General features: G+C 43.9%; 2 protein-coding genes across 4 annotated transcripts in view; one reads left to right on the top strand and one right to left on the bottom strand.

Moving 5' to 3' along the window:
* The window catches only part of LOC118395015 (uncharacterized), a 29,781-nt gene extending 19,065 nt beyond the window's left edge, over positions 1-10,716 (bottom strand). For all 3 annotated transcript variants that reach the window (XM_052464193.1, XM_035788769.2, XM_052464194.1), the window contains exons 1-4: positions 10,579-10,716; positions 9,569-9,771; positions 9,251-9,355; positions 8,921-9,016 (exon numbers count right to left, since the gene is read on the bottom strand). In XM_052464193.1, coding sequence (XP_052320153.1) covers positions 8,921-9,016; positions 9,251-9,355; positions 9,569-9,771; positions 10,579-10,603 — 429 coding nt within the window. In that variant the 5' untranslated portion in view covers positions 10,604-10,716. The remainder of the gene's footprint in view (positions 1-8,920; positions 9,017-9,250; positions 9,356-9,568; positions 9,772-10,578) is intronic.
* A 285-nt stretch (positions 10,717-11,001) lies between these two features.
* On the top strand, positions 11,002-14,482 carry LOC127907695 (uncharacterized). The gene is made up of 3 exons (XM_052464276.1): positions 11,002-11,017; positions 11,870-12,409; positions 12,768-14,482. Exons 1-3 carry the CDS (start codon positions 11,002-11,004, stop codon positions 12,893-12,895), a joined length of 684 nt encoding a protein of 227 aa, XP_052320236.1. The 3' UTR covers positions 12,896-14,482.
* Positions 14,483-18,296: the final 3,814 nt, after the last annotated feature.

The following is an 18,296-nucleotide window of genomic DNA, read 5'->3' as shown; positions in this document are numbered from 1 at the left end:
TACCTGCCACAGTGGCTGGTGGATTTGTTTTCATATATACCTGCCACCGTGGCTGGTGGATTTGTTTTCATATACCTGCCACAGTGGCTGGTGGATTTGTTTTCATATACCTGCCACAGTGGCTGGTGGATTTGTTTTCATATACCTGCCACAGTGGCTGGTGGATTTGTTTTCATATACCTGCCACAGTGGCTGGTGGATTTGTTTTCATATACCTGCCACAGTGGCTGGTGGATTTGTTTTCATATACCTGCCACAGTGGCTGGTGGACCAAAAAGTTAATTTCCCACCATTGTCATCAGCCAGGGTTTTAACAGATAACCTCGGTCTCCTACAAAGAGAGAGAACCATTAGGACAAATCAAGTTGCTTTAGCAATGTCACATATACTTCAAATGAGTAGGCAACACTCACCAATAAAGCCATCCATCCTCAACAGCTCCCTCCTGTAAGTGAAGGCCGTCATTGCTGTTCTGCAGAATGAGCGAGTCTTGTGTTCCACCTGGCCACCACATTCAGCAGCGTCCTTTTGGGCATCACATATGACATTCATTGCGCGGAAAACCTTTGTGTTCATAGTTGAACCCGTTTTGGGATGGTGCTTTTATTGTGGGTATCATCTATTGCTCTGATCGTATGAGAAACCGTTGATGGAAAACAAACCCCTCTTGACTTCAACCTTTTGTGCGACGGTGTCTGGAAATTGGATGCAACTGTAACCCTTGCTGATGATTACATCCAAAACAGCTGGCATGAATCAGCTCATCTAGGATGGTGAGATGCCAAACCAATGGCAAGCTCCAGCTGAAAAATGCTGTTGCCAAAAACCAGAGAGTGGATAGCACTTGGATGTGCACCGGAATGGCATGCGTTTTATTTGTTTGCCTTTCTAAAGTAGGTATTAAATCTGGGCATAAATCCAATAATATTGGCCTTGGGAAATTAAATCTGTAATTCCTGCAACATAAAAAGTCCCACCCGCCTAAAAACACGCTCTCTGCGAAATGCAGCATGTGACACATTTTCCAACAGAGCGAGATCAGCCATCTCCCATTCGATTCCCCATTATCTCAGTCTTTTATAGTATTTCAACAATGGTTTCACATGTCCCTCTAATTTGACAATTTATTGTACTTTATATGGATTACTATCGTAACAAATGTGGTCAAATTATATTAAACAAAAATATATATAGAGCACACAGATTAGTTTCCCCGAGTTTGTATCTGACAGTTTGGGCAGAAATTCTTCGGATGTGCAAACCCACAGTCTAATAAGCTTTCTGGGTGGCTGGTCTCAGACGATCCCGCAGGTGAAGAAGTCGGATGTGGAGTTCCTGGAATGGCGTGGTTATATGTGGTCTGCGGTTGTAAGGCCGGTTGAAAGTACTGACAAATTCTCTAAAATGACATTGGAAGTGGCTTATGGTAGAGAAATTAACATAAAATGATCTGGCAACAGCTCTGGTGGACATTCATGCAATCAGTATGTCAATTGCATGCTCCCTCAAAATTTGAAACATCGGTATCATTGTGTTGTGACAAAACTGCACAGTTTAGAGTTGCCTTGTGTCGCCAGCACAAGGTGCACCTGTGTAATGATCATGCTATTTACCCTGTAAGTAGACTATGGACAAGGTAAACCAATGTCACTATCCCTTTAATTGTTGCCCTAATAGTGGTAAGTGAACCCAATGCCTGATTTATGAAGGTCAACACCCTCTTTGTTTGTGAGTTCTTTGCCTTTTCCCATGGTGATGGATGACAAGGGGACTTTGACCTGTTGCCTCATTTTTATACCACAGTGATAAAGGGGAGCCATGGAAGGCCACAACACAGTTCCTTAAAGTGAGATTAACTTTAAAAAGTAGAATGTTAATGCTGATTTTATGCACAAGCTTCTGAAGCTAAGATATGATACAGCAATATCCACATGTTACGGATATCATAAAAGATACTGACGAGGAAAAGAGAAATAAAACAATAAGTCTTGTCACTAAACCTCGACTCCGAGTCCAAGTGCTCAGGTCAGTAGGTCTGAGTTTACAAGCTTCTCTTCTACATTTACATTTACATTTAAGTCATTTAGCAGACGCTCTTATCCAGAGCGACTTACAAATTGGTGCATACACCTTAGTTTTCTGTTACATATTTGACATTGCGCCACCCACTTTGCAACAGCTGCTGGACAAACATTTCAAAGCAAAACAAATGATTCAGGGTTCTTTAGATTTGGCTCGGATTTGGTAGAATAAATCTGCCCAGCAACAACTACTGGCGGGAAGAGCATTGGAGTAACGCAAAGATTTTCCTCCCTGCCCAATGGTCATAATTGCCTGCAATATGCAATAGCCTATGAAACTAATTAAGTCATTCAGGTTCACACACATTTTATTTTAACAATGTTGAATAGTTGTGTCAAATCAATAAGGATATTTTGAAGGGATAAATGGTCTCCATACGGAATTGGCTATTGCGCCTGTCAGATTGATGAGATTATTATTTGCAATAGTTGTAACAGCTTCTCAGCTACATGTTTGTAATCGCCCACTGACATTTGTGGATGTTCTTTTGTTTATTGCAGAGTGAAAACTAAAGGGAGACTTGTCAGAAGAAACCTGGCTATGGGATGCAGGGGGGGAATTGAGAGAGCAGAGCGACAAATTGAAATACTTTTTTTTCTCTAGGAGAGAGAGAAACAAATAGCTAGACTGTTGTTTTACAATTAAACTCAATACTATTGTTTTCAATTTCGTAAAGCAGTTTGTGTTTCTTAACCAGTTGTGGCTACCCAATAAGCACTGGGTCCATTCCATCAGCCCCATTGTGACGAATGACGTTGTTTTGATAGCTACACTACATATATACATAAGTATTAGTGGATTTGGCTATTTCAGCCACACCTATTGCTGACAGACGTATAAAATTGAGCACATGACCGTGCAATCTCCATAGACAAACATTGGCTGTAGAATGGCTTTACTAAAGCACTCAGTGACTTTCAATGTGGCACCGTTATAGGATACCACCTTTCCAACGAATCAGTTGGTCAAATGTTTTGCCCTGCTAGAGCTGCCCCGGTCAACTGTAAGTGCTGTTATTGGGAAGTGGAAACGTCTAGGAGTAACAACAGCTCAGCTGCAAAGTAGTAAGCCACACAAGCTCAAAGAACAGGACCGCCGATTGCTGAAGCGTGTTGCGCGTAAAAATAGTCTGTCCTCAGTTGCAACACTCACTACCGAGTTCCAAACTGCCTCTGGATGCAACATCAGCACTTACCTATTCATCAAGTGCATCATAAAAATGGGTTTCCATGGCAGAGAAGCCGCACACAAGCCAAATATCACCATGTCCAATGCCAAGCGTCGGCTGGAGAGGTGTAAAGCTTTCTGCCATTGGACTCCGGAGCAGTAGAAACGCATACTCTGGAGTGATGAATCATGCTTCACCATCTGGCAGTCGGATGGATGAATCTGGGTTTGGTGGATTCCAGGAGAATGCTACCTGCCCCAATGCATAGTGCCAACTGTAAAGCTTGGCGGAAATTGAATAATGGTCTGGGGCTGTTTTCATGATTCAGGCAAGGCTTCTTAGTTCCAGTGAAGGGAAATCTTAATGTTACAGCATACAATGACATTCTAGACGATTCTGTGCTTCCAACTTTGTGGCAACAGTTTAGGAGAGGCCCTTTCCTGTTTCAGCATGACAATGCCCCTGTGCACAAAACGAGGTCCAAACAGATATGGTTTGTTGAGATCGGTGTGGAAGAACTGGACTCGCCTGCACAGAGCCCTGACCTCAACCCCAAAAAACACCTTTGGGAGGAATTGGAATACCGACTGCGAGCAAGGCCTAAACGGCCAACATCAGTGTCCGACCTTTTGTTGCTGAGTGGAAACAAATCCCTGCAGCAATGTTCCAACATCAAGTGGAAAGCCTTCCCGGAAGAGTGGAAGCTGTTATAGTAGCAAAAGGGGGGACCTACTTCATATTAATGCCCATGATTTTGCAATGAGATATTCGACGAGCAGTTGTCCACATACCTTCTGGCATGTCAGGCTCTACGTGGCTACGTTAGTGTCAACTATGAGTAGCTACCACAAGAGATTGGACTTCTGTTAACATTATGTCCTTGTTAACAATGGACCCTGTGTGAATTGGGTATCCCATGATCATACTACCAAATTCACACAAATTCAAACGACTAAAGGTAGCTATTTGGCTGTTATGGAAAACTGTTTGTCAGCAACTGGAAAATAACTAGCTACTTCCGGGGCGGGGACAAAGTACACTGTGTACCGGTTTCATAGCTAGCTAGTTACTTCCCTCATTGTAACGTTAAAGGGTAGGTAGCATGAGCTTTTACTAGGGGTGTGCCGAACTTGTCATACTCGTATTCATAATCTTATCCGTTTTTACAGTGCCTTCGTAAAGAATTGAGACCCCTTGACTTCCCCCCCCCCAAAATAATTACATTATTCTAAAATGTATTAAATTAAAAAAATTACCTCAATCCACACACAATACCCAATAATAACAAACCAAAAACAGGTTTTTAGAAAATAAAATAAAAAATACCTTATTGAAATAATTATCCAGACCCTTTGCTATGAGACTCGATATTAAGCTCAGGTGTATCCTGTTTCCATTGATCATGCTTGAGGGAGATGACCAAGAACCTGATGGTCACTGACAGAGCTCCAGAGTTCCTCTGTGGAGATGGGAGAACCTTCCGGAAGGACAACCATCTCTGCATCTGCAGCATTCCACCAATCAGGCCTTTATGGTAAAGTGGCCAGACGTGGCCCACAATGCACTATTTCTCAACATCATATGGAGAACCAGTGCTACTTAGCTAGTTCCAGCTGGCTAACGTTAGTTACTAGCCATGCTAGCATGTCCATGTCTGGTGAGCTATGTACATCAACGAAAAATGTTTTTTTCCCCCCTGTGCGTTTGGTAGTGGGAGTCGAGCGAGAGTTCTAATAGCTTTCAGTCATTTGTAGCTAGTACTGTAATACTAGTACTAGCACTGTAATACCAACAAAGACTGGGTTACTCATTTGTGGCCTAAAATGAAAAGCTAGTTTTGAAGTGGGACCGGTTTGTTTGGTTCAAGCAAGCGGATTGGAGAATGGAAACAGTGAGCACCTCTACTGCATGCCGTTACTCATTTCACAGCAGAGGACTTTGATTGCTTAGTACAACCAGTGGAAGGTAGGATTCGGAATGAGACTGACTGAGAGCCGAGCGTGAATGTGAAGCCTGCAACCTCTCTACATTTTCCTCTTCTGTCTCTGCTGCTAAAGCCACTTTCTACCACTCTAAATTCCAAGCTTCTGCCTCTAACCCTAGGAAGTTCTTTGCCACCTTCTCCTCCCTCCTGAATCCTCCTCCCCCTCCCCCCTCCTCCCTCTCTGCAGATGACTCCGTCAACCATTTTGAAAAGAAGGTCGACGACATCCGATCCTCGATTGCTAAGTCAAACGACACCGCTGGTTCTGCTCACACTGCCCTACCCTGTGCTCTGACCTCTTTCTCCCCTCTCTCTCCAGATGAAATCTCGCGTCTTGTGACGGCCGGCCGCCCAACAACCTGCCCGCTTGACCCTATCCCCTCCTCTCTTCTCCAGACCATTTCCGGAGACCTTCTCCCTTACCTCACCTCGCTCATCAACTCATCCCTGACCGCTGGCTACGTCCCTTCCGTCTTCAAGAGAGCGAGAGTTGCACCCCTTCTGAAAAAACCTACACTCGATCCCTCCGATGTCAACAACTACAGACCAGTATCCCTTCTTTCTTTTCTCTCAAAACTCTTGAACGTGCCGTCCTTGGCCAGCTCTCCCGCTATCTCTCTCTGAATGACCTTCTTGATCCAAATCAGTCAGGTTTCAAGACTAGTCATTCAACTGAGACTGCTCTTCTCTGTATCACGGAGGCGCTCTGCACCGCTAAAGCTAACTCTCTCTCCTCTGCTCTCATCCTTCTAGACCTATCGGCTGCCTTCGATACTGTGAACCATCAGATCCTCCTCTCCACCCTCTCCGAGTTGGGCATATCCGGCGCGGCCCACGCTTGGATTGCGTCCTACCTGACAGGTCGCTCCTACCAGGTGGCGTGGCGAGAATCTGTCTCCTCACCACGCGCTCTCACCACTGGTGTCCCCCAGGGCTCTGTTCTAGGCCCTCTCCTATTCTCGCTATACACCAAGTCACTTGGCTCTGTCATAACCTCACATGGTCTCTCCTATCATTGCTATGCAGACGACACACAATTAATCTTCTCCTTTCCCCCTTCTGATGACCAGGTGGCGAATCGCATCTCTGCATGTCTGGCAGATGACGGATCACCACCTCAAGCTGAACCTCGGCAAGACGGAGCTGCTCTTCCTCCCGGGGAAGGACTGCCCGTTCCATGATCTCGCCATCACGGTTGACAACTCCATTGTGTCCTCCTCCCAGAGCGCTAAGAACCTTGGCGTGATCCTGGACAACACCCTGTCGTTCTCAACTAACATCAAGGCGGTGGCCCGTTCCTGTAGGCTCATGCTCTACAACATCCGCAGAGTACGACCCTGCCTCACACAGGAAGCGGCGCAGGTCCTAATCCAGGCACTTGTCATCTCCCGTCTGGATTACTGCAACTCGCTGTTGGCTGGGCTCCCTGCCTGTGCCATTAAACCCCTACAACTCATCCAGAACGCCACAGCCCGTCTGGTGTTCAACCTTCCCAAGTTCTCTCACGTCACCCCGCTCCTCCGCTCTCTCCACTGGCTTCCAGTTGAAGCTCGCATCCGCTACAAGACCATGGTGCTTGCCTACGGAGCTGTGAGGGGAACGGCACCTCAGTACCTCCAGGCTCTGATCAGGCCCTACACCCAAACAAGGGCACTGCGTTCATCCACCTCTGGCCTGCTCGCCTCCCTACCACTGAGGAAGTACAGTTCCCGCTCAGCCCAGTCAAAACTGTTCGCTGCTCTGGCCCCCCCAATGGTGGAACAAACTCCCTCACGACGCCAGGACAGCGGAGTCAATCACCACCTTCCGGAGACACCTGAAACCCCACCTCTTTAAGGAATACCTAGGATAGGATAAGTAATCCTTCTCACCCCCCCCCCTTTTAAGGTTTAGATGCACTATTGTAAAGTGACTGTTCCACTGGATGTCATAAGGTGAATGCACCAATTTGTAAGTCGCTCTGGATAAGAGCGTCTGCTAAATGACTTAAATGTAAATGCTAGTGTCAGCATTGATGGAGATAAACCAGATCAATTCAATGTGGATTTACATCACTATATCGCTATTGGATTAGCTAACTCTCCCTCTGAAGGCCTCTCCTTGGCTCTTATTTAACTCAGTCGTCAATTGATAAGTCTTCTCTCTCTACTTTTTATCTGCTGGCTTTTTTGTTGTTGTGTTCTGTGGGTCCCTGCCTGCGCTAGACTAGTTGTTCTCTGGCTTACTACTTAGCTATGTCGACCGTGGTGGTTGGCTAGCTAGGCTAGTTAGCTGGTTAGACTAGCTAGCAGGCTAAAGTAAACCTCAGCTGGCTGGCTTGCTGGATAAGATAACTGCATATACCGGTAACATTATTTGATAACTGGTTAGATTTTATTTATTTAACTAGGCAAGTCAGTTACGAACAAATCCTTATTTTACAATGACGCCTGCCCTCCCCTAACCCGGACGACGCTGGGCCAATTGTGCGCCGCCCTATGGGACCCCCGATCGCGGTCGGTTGTGATACAGCCCAGGATCGAACCAGGGTCTGTAGTGACGCCTCTAGCACTGAGGTGCAGTGCCTTAGACATTAAAAAATAAAATTTCGCAAACTTTGGTTTACTTTAATGAAGGTGTAAGCTAGGTGTTGATTGCAACTGGCTGACTCACGCAGTGCTAACGTTAGCAGGTTGGTAGGGCGAATGTTAGCAGGCTACTTGGCTAGCAACCTTAAGCTGATTTGTATCAAATTGCATTGGGACTTTTGATGCGCATACTAATGCAAATCCATATGTTACGTTTATACTACCTACCCTTTAACAGAAATCAAAACTCACGGTAGCTACCCTTAGTTGATGCTAATGTAGCCATGTAGAGCAACGTAGCTATCAAAACAAGTCCTTTGTCACTATGGGGCAACAATAGACCCCATGCATACTGGGTAGCCACACAGGCAAAATCAAATAGTTGACTGGTGATTATGGGGAAGCAAGAGTCGCTTGTGTGATGTGAAGCATATGATCGGAGGCGGAGCCTGTCTGCCCCAGTCATTGCTTGCTTCAGTGCAGCTCACCAGCTGATGTGTTCTGCACCCTTCCCACTGCTAGAGAACAGAACCCTCGCTGCTCTGCACACCCAGTGCTGCTAATATTCTGCCTATTCAGTTCAAGTGCAAATATAAGTCACTAGTGGTCGAGTTACAAGTCCTGAAAATCGGGACTCAAGTACTACAACACTGTCAATTATAGACCATATAAAACCTTGACGAACGTCAGCTATACTGAGAAAGTTTCAAGATCCGACGAAAGGTGCAACCTAAAGAAAACCGTCATGAATGTAACATTTCCTGTCCAATTCACCCCCTATCTTTACAAGACTGTAGAACATGCAAACAAAATCAACTTGGTTTGGATTGTTTCATTAACATCTCATCTTTTGTAACTAATACTGGGAGACAGCTGTGTGTGGAAAAACAAGCTCAGTGAGCCCTGTCTAAAAGCCATGAAATATGATTGTCTGAAAATTCTTTTTTGAGACTACTGTGTAATGGTCAGAATTCATGGAATTTCCCACTGAAAAGCATATCAAATAAAGCCTGAACTCCAACATATTGACTTCAAGGATAATTATGACATGGTTTCATTTGGAAATTAACTTTATTTGTGCATGCTCAGATTAACTTTTACACAGACACAGCCACTGACCTGGAAGAAGAGTTCCCTCTCCTTTGGCTCCTCCATTAGGGTTTCAATCAGCTTCCTGAAGCTCGCCTCTGATGCTTCCACATTTGGATCTGAAACCTGCAGCAAGAATGCACAGTGGATAAATATAGCAACATAGGTTAATCCTTCACAATGTTTATCCATAATGCCATTTAGCAAATATACTTACAGCCTTACATACTGTATACTTAGTATTTTGAGGCGAATGTGGGAATAAAACCCACATTATAAGCACGGTGATCCATATTACAAGGACCACACTCCAACCAACTGAGCATTTGAATCACGATTCCTTCTCTGAGTAGTCCTCACCTCTCCCTTATGATTGGAGACACAGCTCCTCATCCTCTTCAGGTGTGGCTGAACGGTGTCAGGGCGACACAACTCATCATCACAGCGACATAACTCTAGGACCAGCTGTCAATAAAATGAGAATTGAGTATTCATGGCAACAGGTGTGTGTGTGATCGTTGAGTTTAATGTTGAAGTAGATTGAGGTTTCCCCTAGATACTTATCTAAGGTAAATCTTGCGTTTCCTTCAATAAAGCTTCAGATTTGACGGTACACTGATCCTAGATCTGTGCCTAGCGGTAAATTCTACATCTTTCCCTCTTGTCACCCCCACTCACCCGTGCTCTTAGTCCCAGGAGGAGCTGGACCCTCTCTCTGTAACTCATTAGCTCCGGGACTATTTCCAACACGGTGGTGGCAAACTCCTCTAGCAGCCCATAGTCCATGATGTCTCTCCGCTCGATCACCTGCCACAGAGCTGCACACACCAGCCGCAGTGGCGGAACAAAAAGACGCAGAGACGACAGAGGAAGAGGGGGACCTAGAAGAGAAGATGATGTGCATTCAAACATAACTTGAATGAAAGAGCAAGCTAGCTACTATAACTTGGACAGTACTGTATATAATGCCCCAGCCCTTTCTGCACTTGTTCACACCCCTTTCCAGCTCTTCTAGATACAGGCAGGTGTAAACAACAGTACCCTCCCTCCATGTCAGATATATAATGAGTAACAGTGGGAGGGAACACCTTTTTGGAATAAAATTGAACCTTGATCAACGAGGAAGCCATAGAGAACCTATTAAATTATTAGAATTCCTAATTCTATGGAGGAAATTACAGTATATAACTACACACATTACACTAGGCTACACACATTACACTAAACAAACATTACTGTCTGAGCTGCACAACATTTCTAATGACGCATATTCTTGAGTTCTTATACTAATGCATGCTTTTATATCTGGTTATGGGTATTTTATTAAATTGGTTATGGTTTAATTAAACACGTTCCAAGGCTCAAGCCAGGGCCCAGCTTCAGCTTCAGGCTGAAGAAGTGGGGAAGGGCTATAGTTCTGACGTGCAAAACTGGCCAAAATCTATAACTGACCCTTACCTTAACAAACCCTTAACCTTGACCCTAACCAAATGTTTTACCAATTCTCTGATTAAATATTTAATTAAGGTCCGTATATGCCACTAAATAAACCATCTTTGTTATAGAACATTTCCGCGAGAATACTGCCAAAGATGGTGGTTGGCTAGCTAGCTAGCTTGAAATTGAAGCAGCAATGCAGACTGGAACATGTCACCCATACAGTTAATTGCAATATATTAATAATTTACCCTGTTCCTCCCGGAGCGTTTGCATTTTGTGCTTTCGTAAACATTAGCTACACCAAAAACAGTGGATCTCTTCACAGATCTGTCCGTGAAAATCTTGTTTACAGCATCACACGGTGCATAGTACGACATTAATAACGCCTGTTTTTCTGTACCATGTTATCATCTTCAACGTTACAAATGTTTAAGCTACACAATTGTTATTTGTAATATGTCCTATATAATGATACGTTAAATTCTGCAACGGTGTTTATGTAGATAATCGTTTAAACAAATGGTTCAAACTGCAGGCAAAATTGTAGAAAGACAAATGGGGGCCTTACAAACACGTGATTTTTAAGTGCGGAAAATGTGATTTAAAAAGACGAGGGAAAACGTGAGTGAAGATTTGTTTTTGTTTTACGGGTGTAAAATAACAAATTGTGGATGACGAGGAAAATCCGTAAAACGATCTTGCAGGTAAATTGTAAAATTGAGAATACTTCATTCCAGGCAGTCAGTTTACCACATAGCTGGGGTGGTCTCATGATGCATATTCTGTTGCAAAAAACTTTCGTCTCTTGCAAAACGTTTTGCAACAGAAACCGTTGACACAAAATGCTGTTGAGTTCCGTTTTGTTCTTAAACGGAAGTTGTAGTTCAGTCTTGTAGTCCAGTCTTGTCTGCCCCCCGCTTTCAAGGTTCAATTCAGTGGTGGAAAAAGTACCCAATTGGAATACTGGAGTAAAAGTAAAGATGCCTTATTAGAAAATGACTCAAGTCAAAGTCACCCAGTAAAATACTACTTGAGTAAAAGTCTAAAAGTATTTGGTTTTAAACATAATGAAGTATCAAAAGTAATTACTAACACTTTACTTTTGATACTTAAGTATAAGTCATTTCAAATTCCTTATATTAAGAAAACCAGATGACACTACTCTTTAAAAATATATATATATTTACTGATAGCCAGGGGCACACTTACAAAGGAAGCATATGTAAGAATGCTGTTCATTGAATACAGCTCAGCATTTAAAACCATAGTGCCCTTGTCATTAAGCTCGAGACCCTGGGTCTCAACCCCGCCCTGTGCAACTGGGTCCTGGACTTCCTGACGGGCCGCCCCCAGGTGGTGAGTGTAGGAAACATCTCCACCCCACTGATCCTCAACACTGGGGCCCCACAAGGGTACATTCTCAGCCCTCTCCTTTACTCCCTGTTCACCCATGACTGCGTGGCCATGCACGCCTCCAACTCAATCATCAAGTTTGCAGACGACACTACAGTGGTAGGCTTGATTACCAACAATGACTAGACGGCCTACAGGGAAGAGGTGAGGGCCCTCGGAGTGTGGTGTCAGGAAAACAACCTCCCATTCAACGTCAACAAAACCAAGGAGATGATCGTGGACTTCAGAAAACAACAGAGGGAGCATCCCCCTATCCACATCAACGGGAGAAGGTAGAGAAGGTTAAATGTTTTAAGTTCCTTGGCGTACACATCACGGACAAACTGAAATGGTCCACCCATACAGACAGCTTGGTGAAGAAGGCGCAACAATGCCTCAGGAGGCTGAAGAAATTTGTCTCGTCACCGAAAACACAAACTTTGACAGATGCACAATCGAGAGCATCCTGTTGGTCTGTATCACCACCTGGCACGACAACTGCTCCGCCCACAACGCGCAAAGCTCTCCAGAGGGTAGTGCGGTCTGCACAACGCATCCCCAAGGGCAAACTACCTGCCCTCCAGGACACCTACAGCACCCCATGTCACAGGAAGGCCAAAAAGATCATCAAGGACAACAACCACCTGAGCCACTGCCTGTTCACCCCGCTATCATCCAGAAGGCGAGGTCAGTACAGGTGCATCAAAGCTGAGACCGAGAGACTGAAGCTGTTTTTCACTCTCAAGGCCATCGGACTGTTAAACAGCCATCACTCACATCGAGTGGCTGCTGCCAACATACAGACTTAGATCTCTTGCCACTTTATTACATCCTCTTATTTAATGTATTAAATGTATCACTAGTCACTTTAAATAACGCCACTTAATGTCTACATATCCTACATTACTCATCTCATATGTATATACTGTATTCTATACCATCTACTGCGTCTTGCCTATGTCGCATCTATATATTTATATGTACATATTCTTATTCATCCCTTACATTTTTGTGCGTATATAACACTGATATTCCTGTCTTGCAGGAAATCACGCACAGAACGAGCAGTATGGCTGGTGGCATTTTCATGCTGAAGGGTCATGCCAGGATGAGCCTGCAGGAAGGATACCAAACGAGGGAGGAAGATGTCTTCCCTATAACGCACAGCGTTGAGATTGCCTGCGTTCACGACAAGCTCAGTCCGATGATGTTGTGACACACCGCCCCAGACCATGACCTTGCACCTCCAAATCGATCCCGCTCCAGAGTACAGGCCTCGGTGTAAAGCTCATTTCTTCGACGATAAACGCAAATCTGACCATCACCCCTGGTGAGACAAATCCGCGACTTGTCAGTGAAGAGCACTCTTTGCCGGTCCTGTTTGGTCCAGCGGCGGTGGGTTTGTGCCCATAGGTGACGTTGTTGCCAATGACGTCTGGTGAGGACCTGCCTTACAACAGGCCTACAAACCCTCCCTCCAGCCTCTCTCAGCCAATTGTACCTGTCCCGCAGGTGTGCTGTTCTGATGTACCGATCCTGTGCATGTGTTGGTCTGCCACTACGAGTACGATCAGTTGTCCATCCTGTCTCCCTGTAGCGCTGTCTTAGGCGTCTCACAGTACGGACATTGCAATTTATTGCCCATGTACATCTGCAGTCCTCATGCCTCCTTGCAGCGTGCCTAAGGCACGTTCACGCAGATGAGCAGGGACCCTGGGCATATTTAATTTTTGTGTTTTTCAGAGTCAGTAGAAAGGCCTCTTTTAGTGTCATAAGTTTTCAAAACTGACCTTAATTGCCTACCGTCTGTAAGCCGTTAGTGTCTTAACGACCGTTCCACAGGTGCATGTTCATTAATTGTTTATGGTTCATTGAACAAGTATGGGAAACAGTGTTTAAACCCTTTACAGTGAAGATCTGTGAAGGTATTTGGCTTTTTACGAATTATCTTTGAATGACAGGGTCCTGAAAAAGGGACCTTTCTTTTTTTGCTGAGTTTAGAAGCACAAGCATTTTGCTACACTCTCATTAACATATGCTAACCATGTGTATGTGACCAATAACATTTGATTTGTGTTTCGTAAATCTGCCAGATCAGAGGCAATCAATCAAATGTAATTATAAAGCCGAATGATGTACTGAAACCCAGCCTAAAACCCCAAACAGCAAGCAATGAAGGTGTAGAAGCACAGTGGCGAGGAAAAACTCCCTAGAAATGGCCATAATTTTGGAAGAAACCTAGAAAGGACCCAGGCTATGAGGGGTGGCCAGTCCTCTTCTGGCTGTGCCGAGTGGAGATTATAACAGAACATGGCCAAGATGTTCATAGATGACCAGCAGGGTCAAATAATAATAATCACAGGAAAAAATGTCAGTTGGCTTTTCATAGACTGGGGACAGAAATGCGTCATCAGGCCAGGTAATCCTGAGGCATGGTCCTTGGGCTCCGGTCCTCCAAGAGAGAAATAGAGAGAGCATACTTAAATTCACACAGGACACCAGATAAGGCAGGAGAAATACTCCAGATATAACAGACTGACCCTGCTCCCCCCCACACAAACTACTGCTGCTAGCTAATTTGTCCTGGGATATAAACATTGAGTTATTATTTTACCTGAAATGCACAAGGCCCTCTACTCCGACAATTAATCCACACATAAAACGGTCAACCGAATTGTTTCTAGTCATAGTTTTGATGTCTTCACTATTATTCTACAATGTAGAAAATTGTATAAAATCAATAAAAAAACATTGAATGCGTAGGTGTGTCCCAAACTGGTATGCATGTGCATAAGTACGATCATTTTATATGGATACAGCAAATAGTGTCTTATAAGCGCAATCGTATAATCAATATGGTAAAATTCCACTTCGACTATCAAGGCAATATGAAGTTACTGCTATGGATTTTGTCCCAGAGCAGACAGTTCCACATTCCTCCACCGGGTGGCACTGTGCACCATGTGTATGCATGCGCTATTTTACTCTCCGCCAGGACCCTAAATCTAGCACACTTTTTTTTTTTTAAACGAGACTATCTCTCTAAAAGCACACACACAGCATCTCTCAGACAATGACTCATGAATAATTCAAAGGCTCTTAGATGTAACTGTTATTTTATTTCGGTGGATAAATTCCCAGTTTTCCTCTTCAGAGTGTTTGTGAGAAGATGATGGGAACTCAGGGGACCGCTGGGGAAAGATTGCCATGAACCTCGTGTGTGTGTGTGTGTGTGTGTGTGTGTGTGTGTGTGTGTGTGTGTGTGTGTGTGTGTGTGTGTGTGTGTGTGTGTAAATGCCTGTGCCTAGTTCTTTTATTTACGAAAAGACACCATGGGACTTATTAGACATGTATGGATGCCTGTTATTCTAACGCTGCTGAATCTGAGCCATTATGGTTGTATTTTTACTCTAATCATTGGTATGCAAAGCTTCACTACTCAAACAAGTTTGAGAATGCTGGTAGTGTTCAGTCATTTCACAGAGGAGAAGGTTCAGTCAGAAACCCAAATAAAGACAATATTGACCAATAACAGTCCACAGAATGTGTTAATCCAAGCTTACCAACGAAACACACACACGCAGAGAGCCAATGGCCATAGAGTGGGGGTATTCTTCCCCATTCTGCACCTGGGGTAAAGGGGTTGGCTCATTGTGTTGGAGGGATCAGGGTCTGGGCTCCATTCAAAAGTGTCCTTGATGATTTGCTCCCTCGAATTTGATAGGACTGAAAGACAGATGGACAGACAAGGTAAAAGCTCTATTCAGTGTTTTCGGACCATCACTTGCTCTTACCTACTGTAGTGTCTCTTTCAGAATTCAGATCTACCTGGGGGTTCACCAAGGGCAGAGGGAAGGCAAAAAATACTGTTTGGTTTGGAATGTGGCCATGTGGGATGAGAACAGGAGCAGATGTGAGGAGCTCTCGCCAGAAATGGAACCAGGCCCTAGGGACCTCCCGAGCTGAGCGCAGGTCTCAGTCCAAACTGCTGCTTCTGTTTTGTGATTGTCTCTCGAGACACGTATGTCCTCCCCTGTATCTCTCAATATACTATGTACCTTACTATGCCATGTGCTCACTGACTGATAGGGACATCGTTGCATTTTGTGAATCATCATTCAACGAGCGCATTAGCTCTAAGGAGACACATTAACAACAGTATATTATTTAAACGAAAATGCTATTTTCTAAAAGACAACATTTTGCCTAACTTTATTCAGGAATGCTTTATCAGATAACATTTTACATTTGAGTTGTTTAGCGGACACTTATCCAGAGTGACATACAGGAGCAATTAGGGGTAAAGTACCAACCAGTTACCTACTTGTCCAATTCTTTAAGTGCTAGAATACCTGTCACCGTATGTAGCTTAGCATCAGTGGTGGAAAAAGTACCCAATTGTCATACTGGAGTAAAAGTAAAGATGCCTGAATAGAAAATGACTCAAGTGAAAGTCACCCAGTAAAATACTACTTGAGTAAGTCTCTCAAAGTATTTGGTTCTAAATACGCTTAAGTATCAAAAGTAAATGTCATTGCTAAAATGCACTTAAGTATCAAAAGTATAAATAATGTCCGATTCCTTATATTAAGTCAACCAGACAGATAGCCAGGGGTCTCACTCCAACACTCTCAGACATAATTTACAAGCAAAGCATTTTTGTTTAGTGAATCCGCCAGATCAGGTATTAGGGATGACCAGGGATGTTCTCTTTATAAGTGTGAATTGGACAATTTTCCTGTCAAAATGTAACGAGTACTTTTGGGTGTCAGGGAAAATGTATGGAGTAAAAGATACATTATTTTCTTTATGAATGTAGTGAATTAAAAGTAGAAGTTGTCAAAGAATATAAATAGTAAAGTACAGATACCCCCCCAAAACTACTTAAGTAGTACTTTAAAGTATTTTTATTTAAGTTGTGGTTGATCGGATCAATGAAATCAATCATAGCAACCCCTGAGAGAAAGAGCTGATATACAGTACACAGAAAAACACACATAATACTTTTATGAAGATAAGAAGATCATTTAGAGCACATATGTCAGAGTCAAGGCCTCCGTTAGCGGGCCAATCCGCCTGCTGAGAATTTTTTGACGGCCCCTGGGATGATCTTGATTTATTATTAAACACGTGCCCGCAGACCGCCAGCAAGCGGCAGCCCTACAGATCTTTTACAGCACCAATACTACATTTCCCACAATGCAACGGTGACCCACCGAGCAGTAGGCTTCATTTCAATATTTATTGGCACAGCAGTTGTCAGCATCACAGTAAAATTAACTTTCAGATACCCATCAAAAATGGCAAAACGGAAGGTGGACACTGAGAACCGGGGTTTCAAACAAGGTGGGAGTCGGAGTATTTGTTCACGGAGGTAGCTGGAAAACCTGTCATATCTTCTGTGTGGAAAATAAATGCAACTGAAAGTGTATAATCCCATGTTTAATGATCTGAATTATGAAATATCCTAAAACGTTCCACAAAAACAAGAATATTTACATGGAACAAAAGCTACAAACTGTTGCAGAGGAATTAAACATCCTTGTTAGGCCTCAAAATCCATCCACAGGCTCTGTTCAAAAAGCCAAAATCACAAGGCCAGGCTGCTGTGGACAATAAATGGCCAGTTTTATTTTGCAGAAGAGATCACTAAATCAGCCCGGCCATTTGGAGGGTGTAATTTCATCAAAAATGCATGATTAAAGTTTGTGACGAAGTTTGCCCAGAAAAAGGCAACTCTTTTTAAATGTGAGTCTGAGCAGAAACACCATTGCCGAGGCAGAGTAGACCAGTTGTCCATCAATCTAAACAGAGTGCCTCAGCTTGTGAAAATAGGGAAAAAATTTCATTGCATATTCCTTGGCTGTGGATGAGAGCACCGACATTTCTGACATTGCCCAGTTGTCAAACAACATCCGCAATGGAAATTAGACCGGTGGACTCCAGCCTAAGCGTGACAGAGGAGTTTTTGGTTCCCGTCCTGTATGCATGGCACAACTACGGGGCATGATTTGTATGAAGAGTGTCAAGATGTGTAAATGAGATGGAGGCTGCCTTCCTGGGGAAACTGTCAGTGGGTTTTTACAATTCAAGGCACACCTGCCAGCTGGACACAGGATTCTGCGGACTGGTGGCGATCCCATCTGGTTTATACGGGAAAATCATTTGTTTTTCAACAGGAAAATCGCGACAGGTGAGCTGACAGCTTATCATTGTATCATACACCAGGAAGCGTTGTGCGGTAAAGCAACTTGAAAATGGAGCATGTAATGAGCATCATCACCGCACAGTTAACTTTATCAGAGCCAAAGGTTTGAATCACCGCCAGTTCAAGGCATTTCTGACGGAGTTAGAACCAACAAGCATGGTGATTTGCCTTATCACACAGAGGTGCGATGGCTAAGCCAGGGAAAGGTAAATCAAAGATGTTTCGAGTCCCCCTAACCAACAACGAGGAGATTTGTCTGTTCTTGGACAGCAACAGGGAAAATAAATCAAATACACAACTCCGAGAACCAAATGTTTCTGTAAATGAAATGGCTTTTCTGTGTGACATTACGAGTCATCTGAATGC

This window comes from Oncorhynchus keta, chromosome 15, assembly GCF_023373465.1.
Source record: "Oncorhynchus keta strain PuntledgeMale-10-30-2019 chromosome 15, Oket_V2, whole genome shotgun sequence".
In the NCBI taxonomy this organism is placed as follows: Eukaryota; Metazoa; Chordata; class Actinopteri; order Salmoniformes; family Salmonidae; genus Oncorhynchus; species Oncorhynchus keta.
The sequence above is the reverse complement of the archived record's forward strand: the minus strand, read 5'-3'. Positions and strand labels throughout refer to the sequence as shown.

Bases quoted from the DNA above. Each gene is read 5' to 3' on its own strand.
- LOC127907695 (XM_052464276.1), top strand. The intron at 12,410-12,767 runs GTCAGTACAGGT...CCTGTCTTGCAG, and splicing joins GCTATCATCCAGAAGGCGAG to GAAATCACGCACAGAACGAG.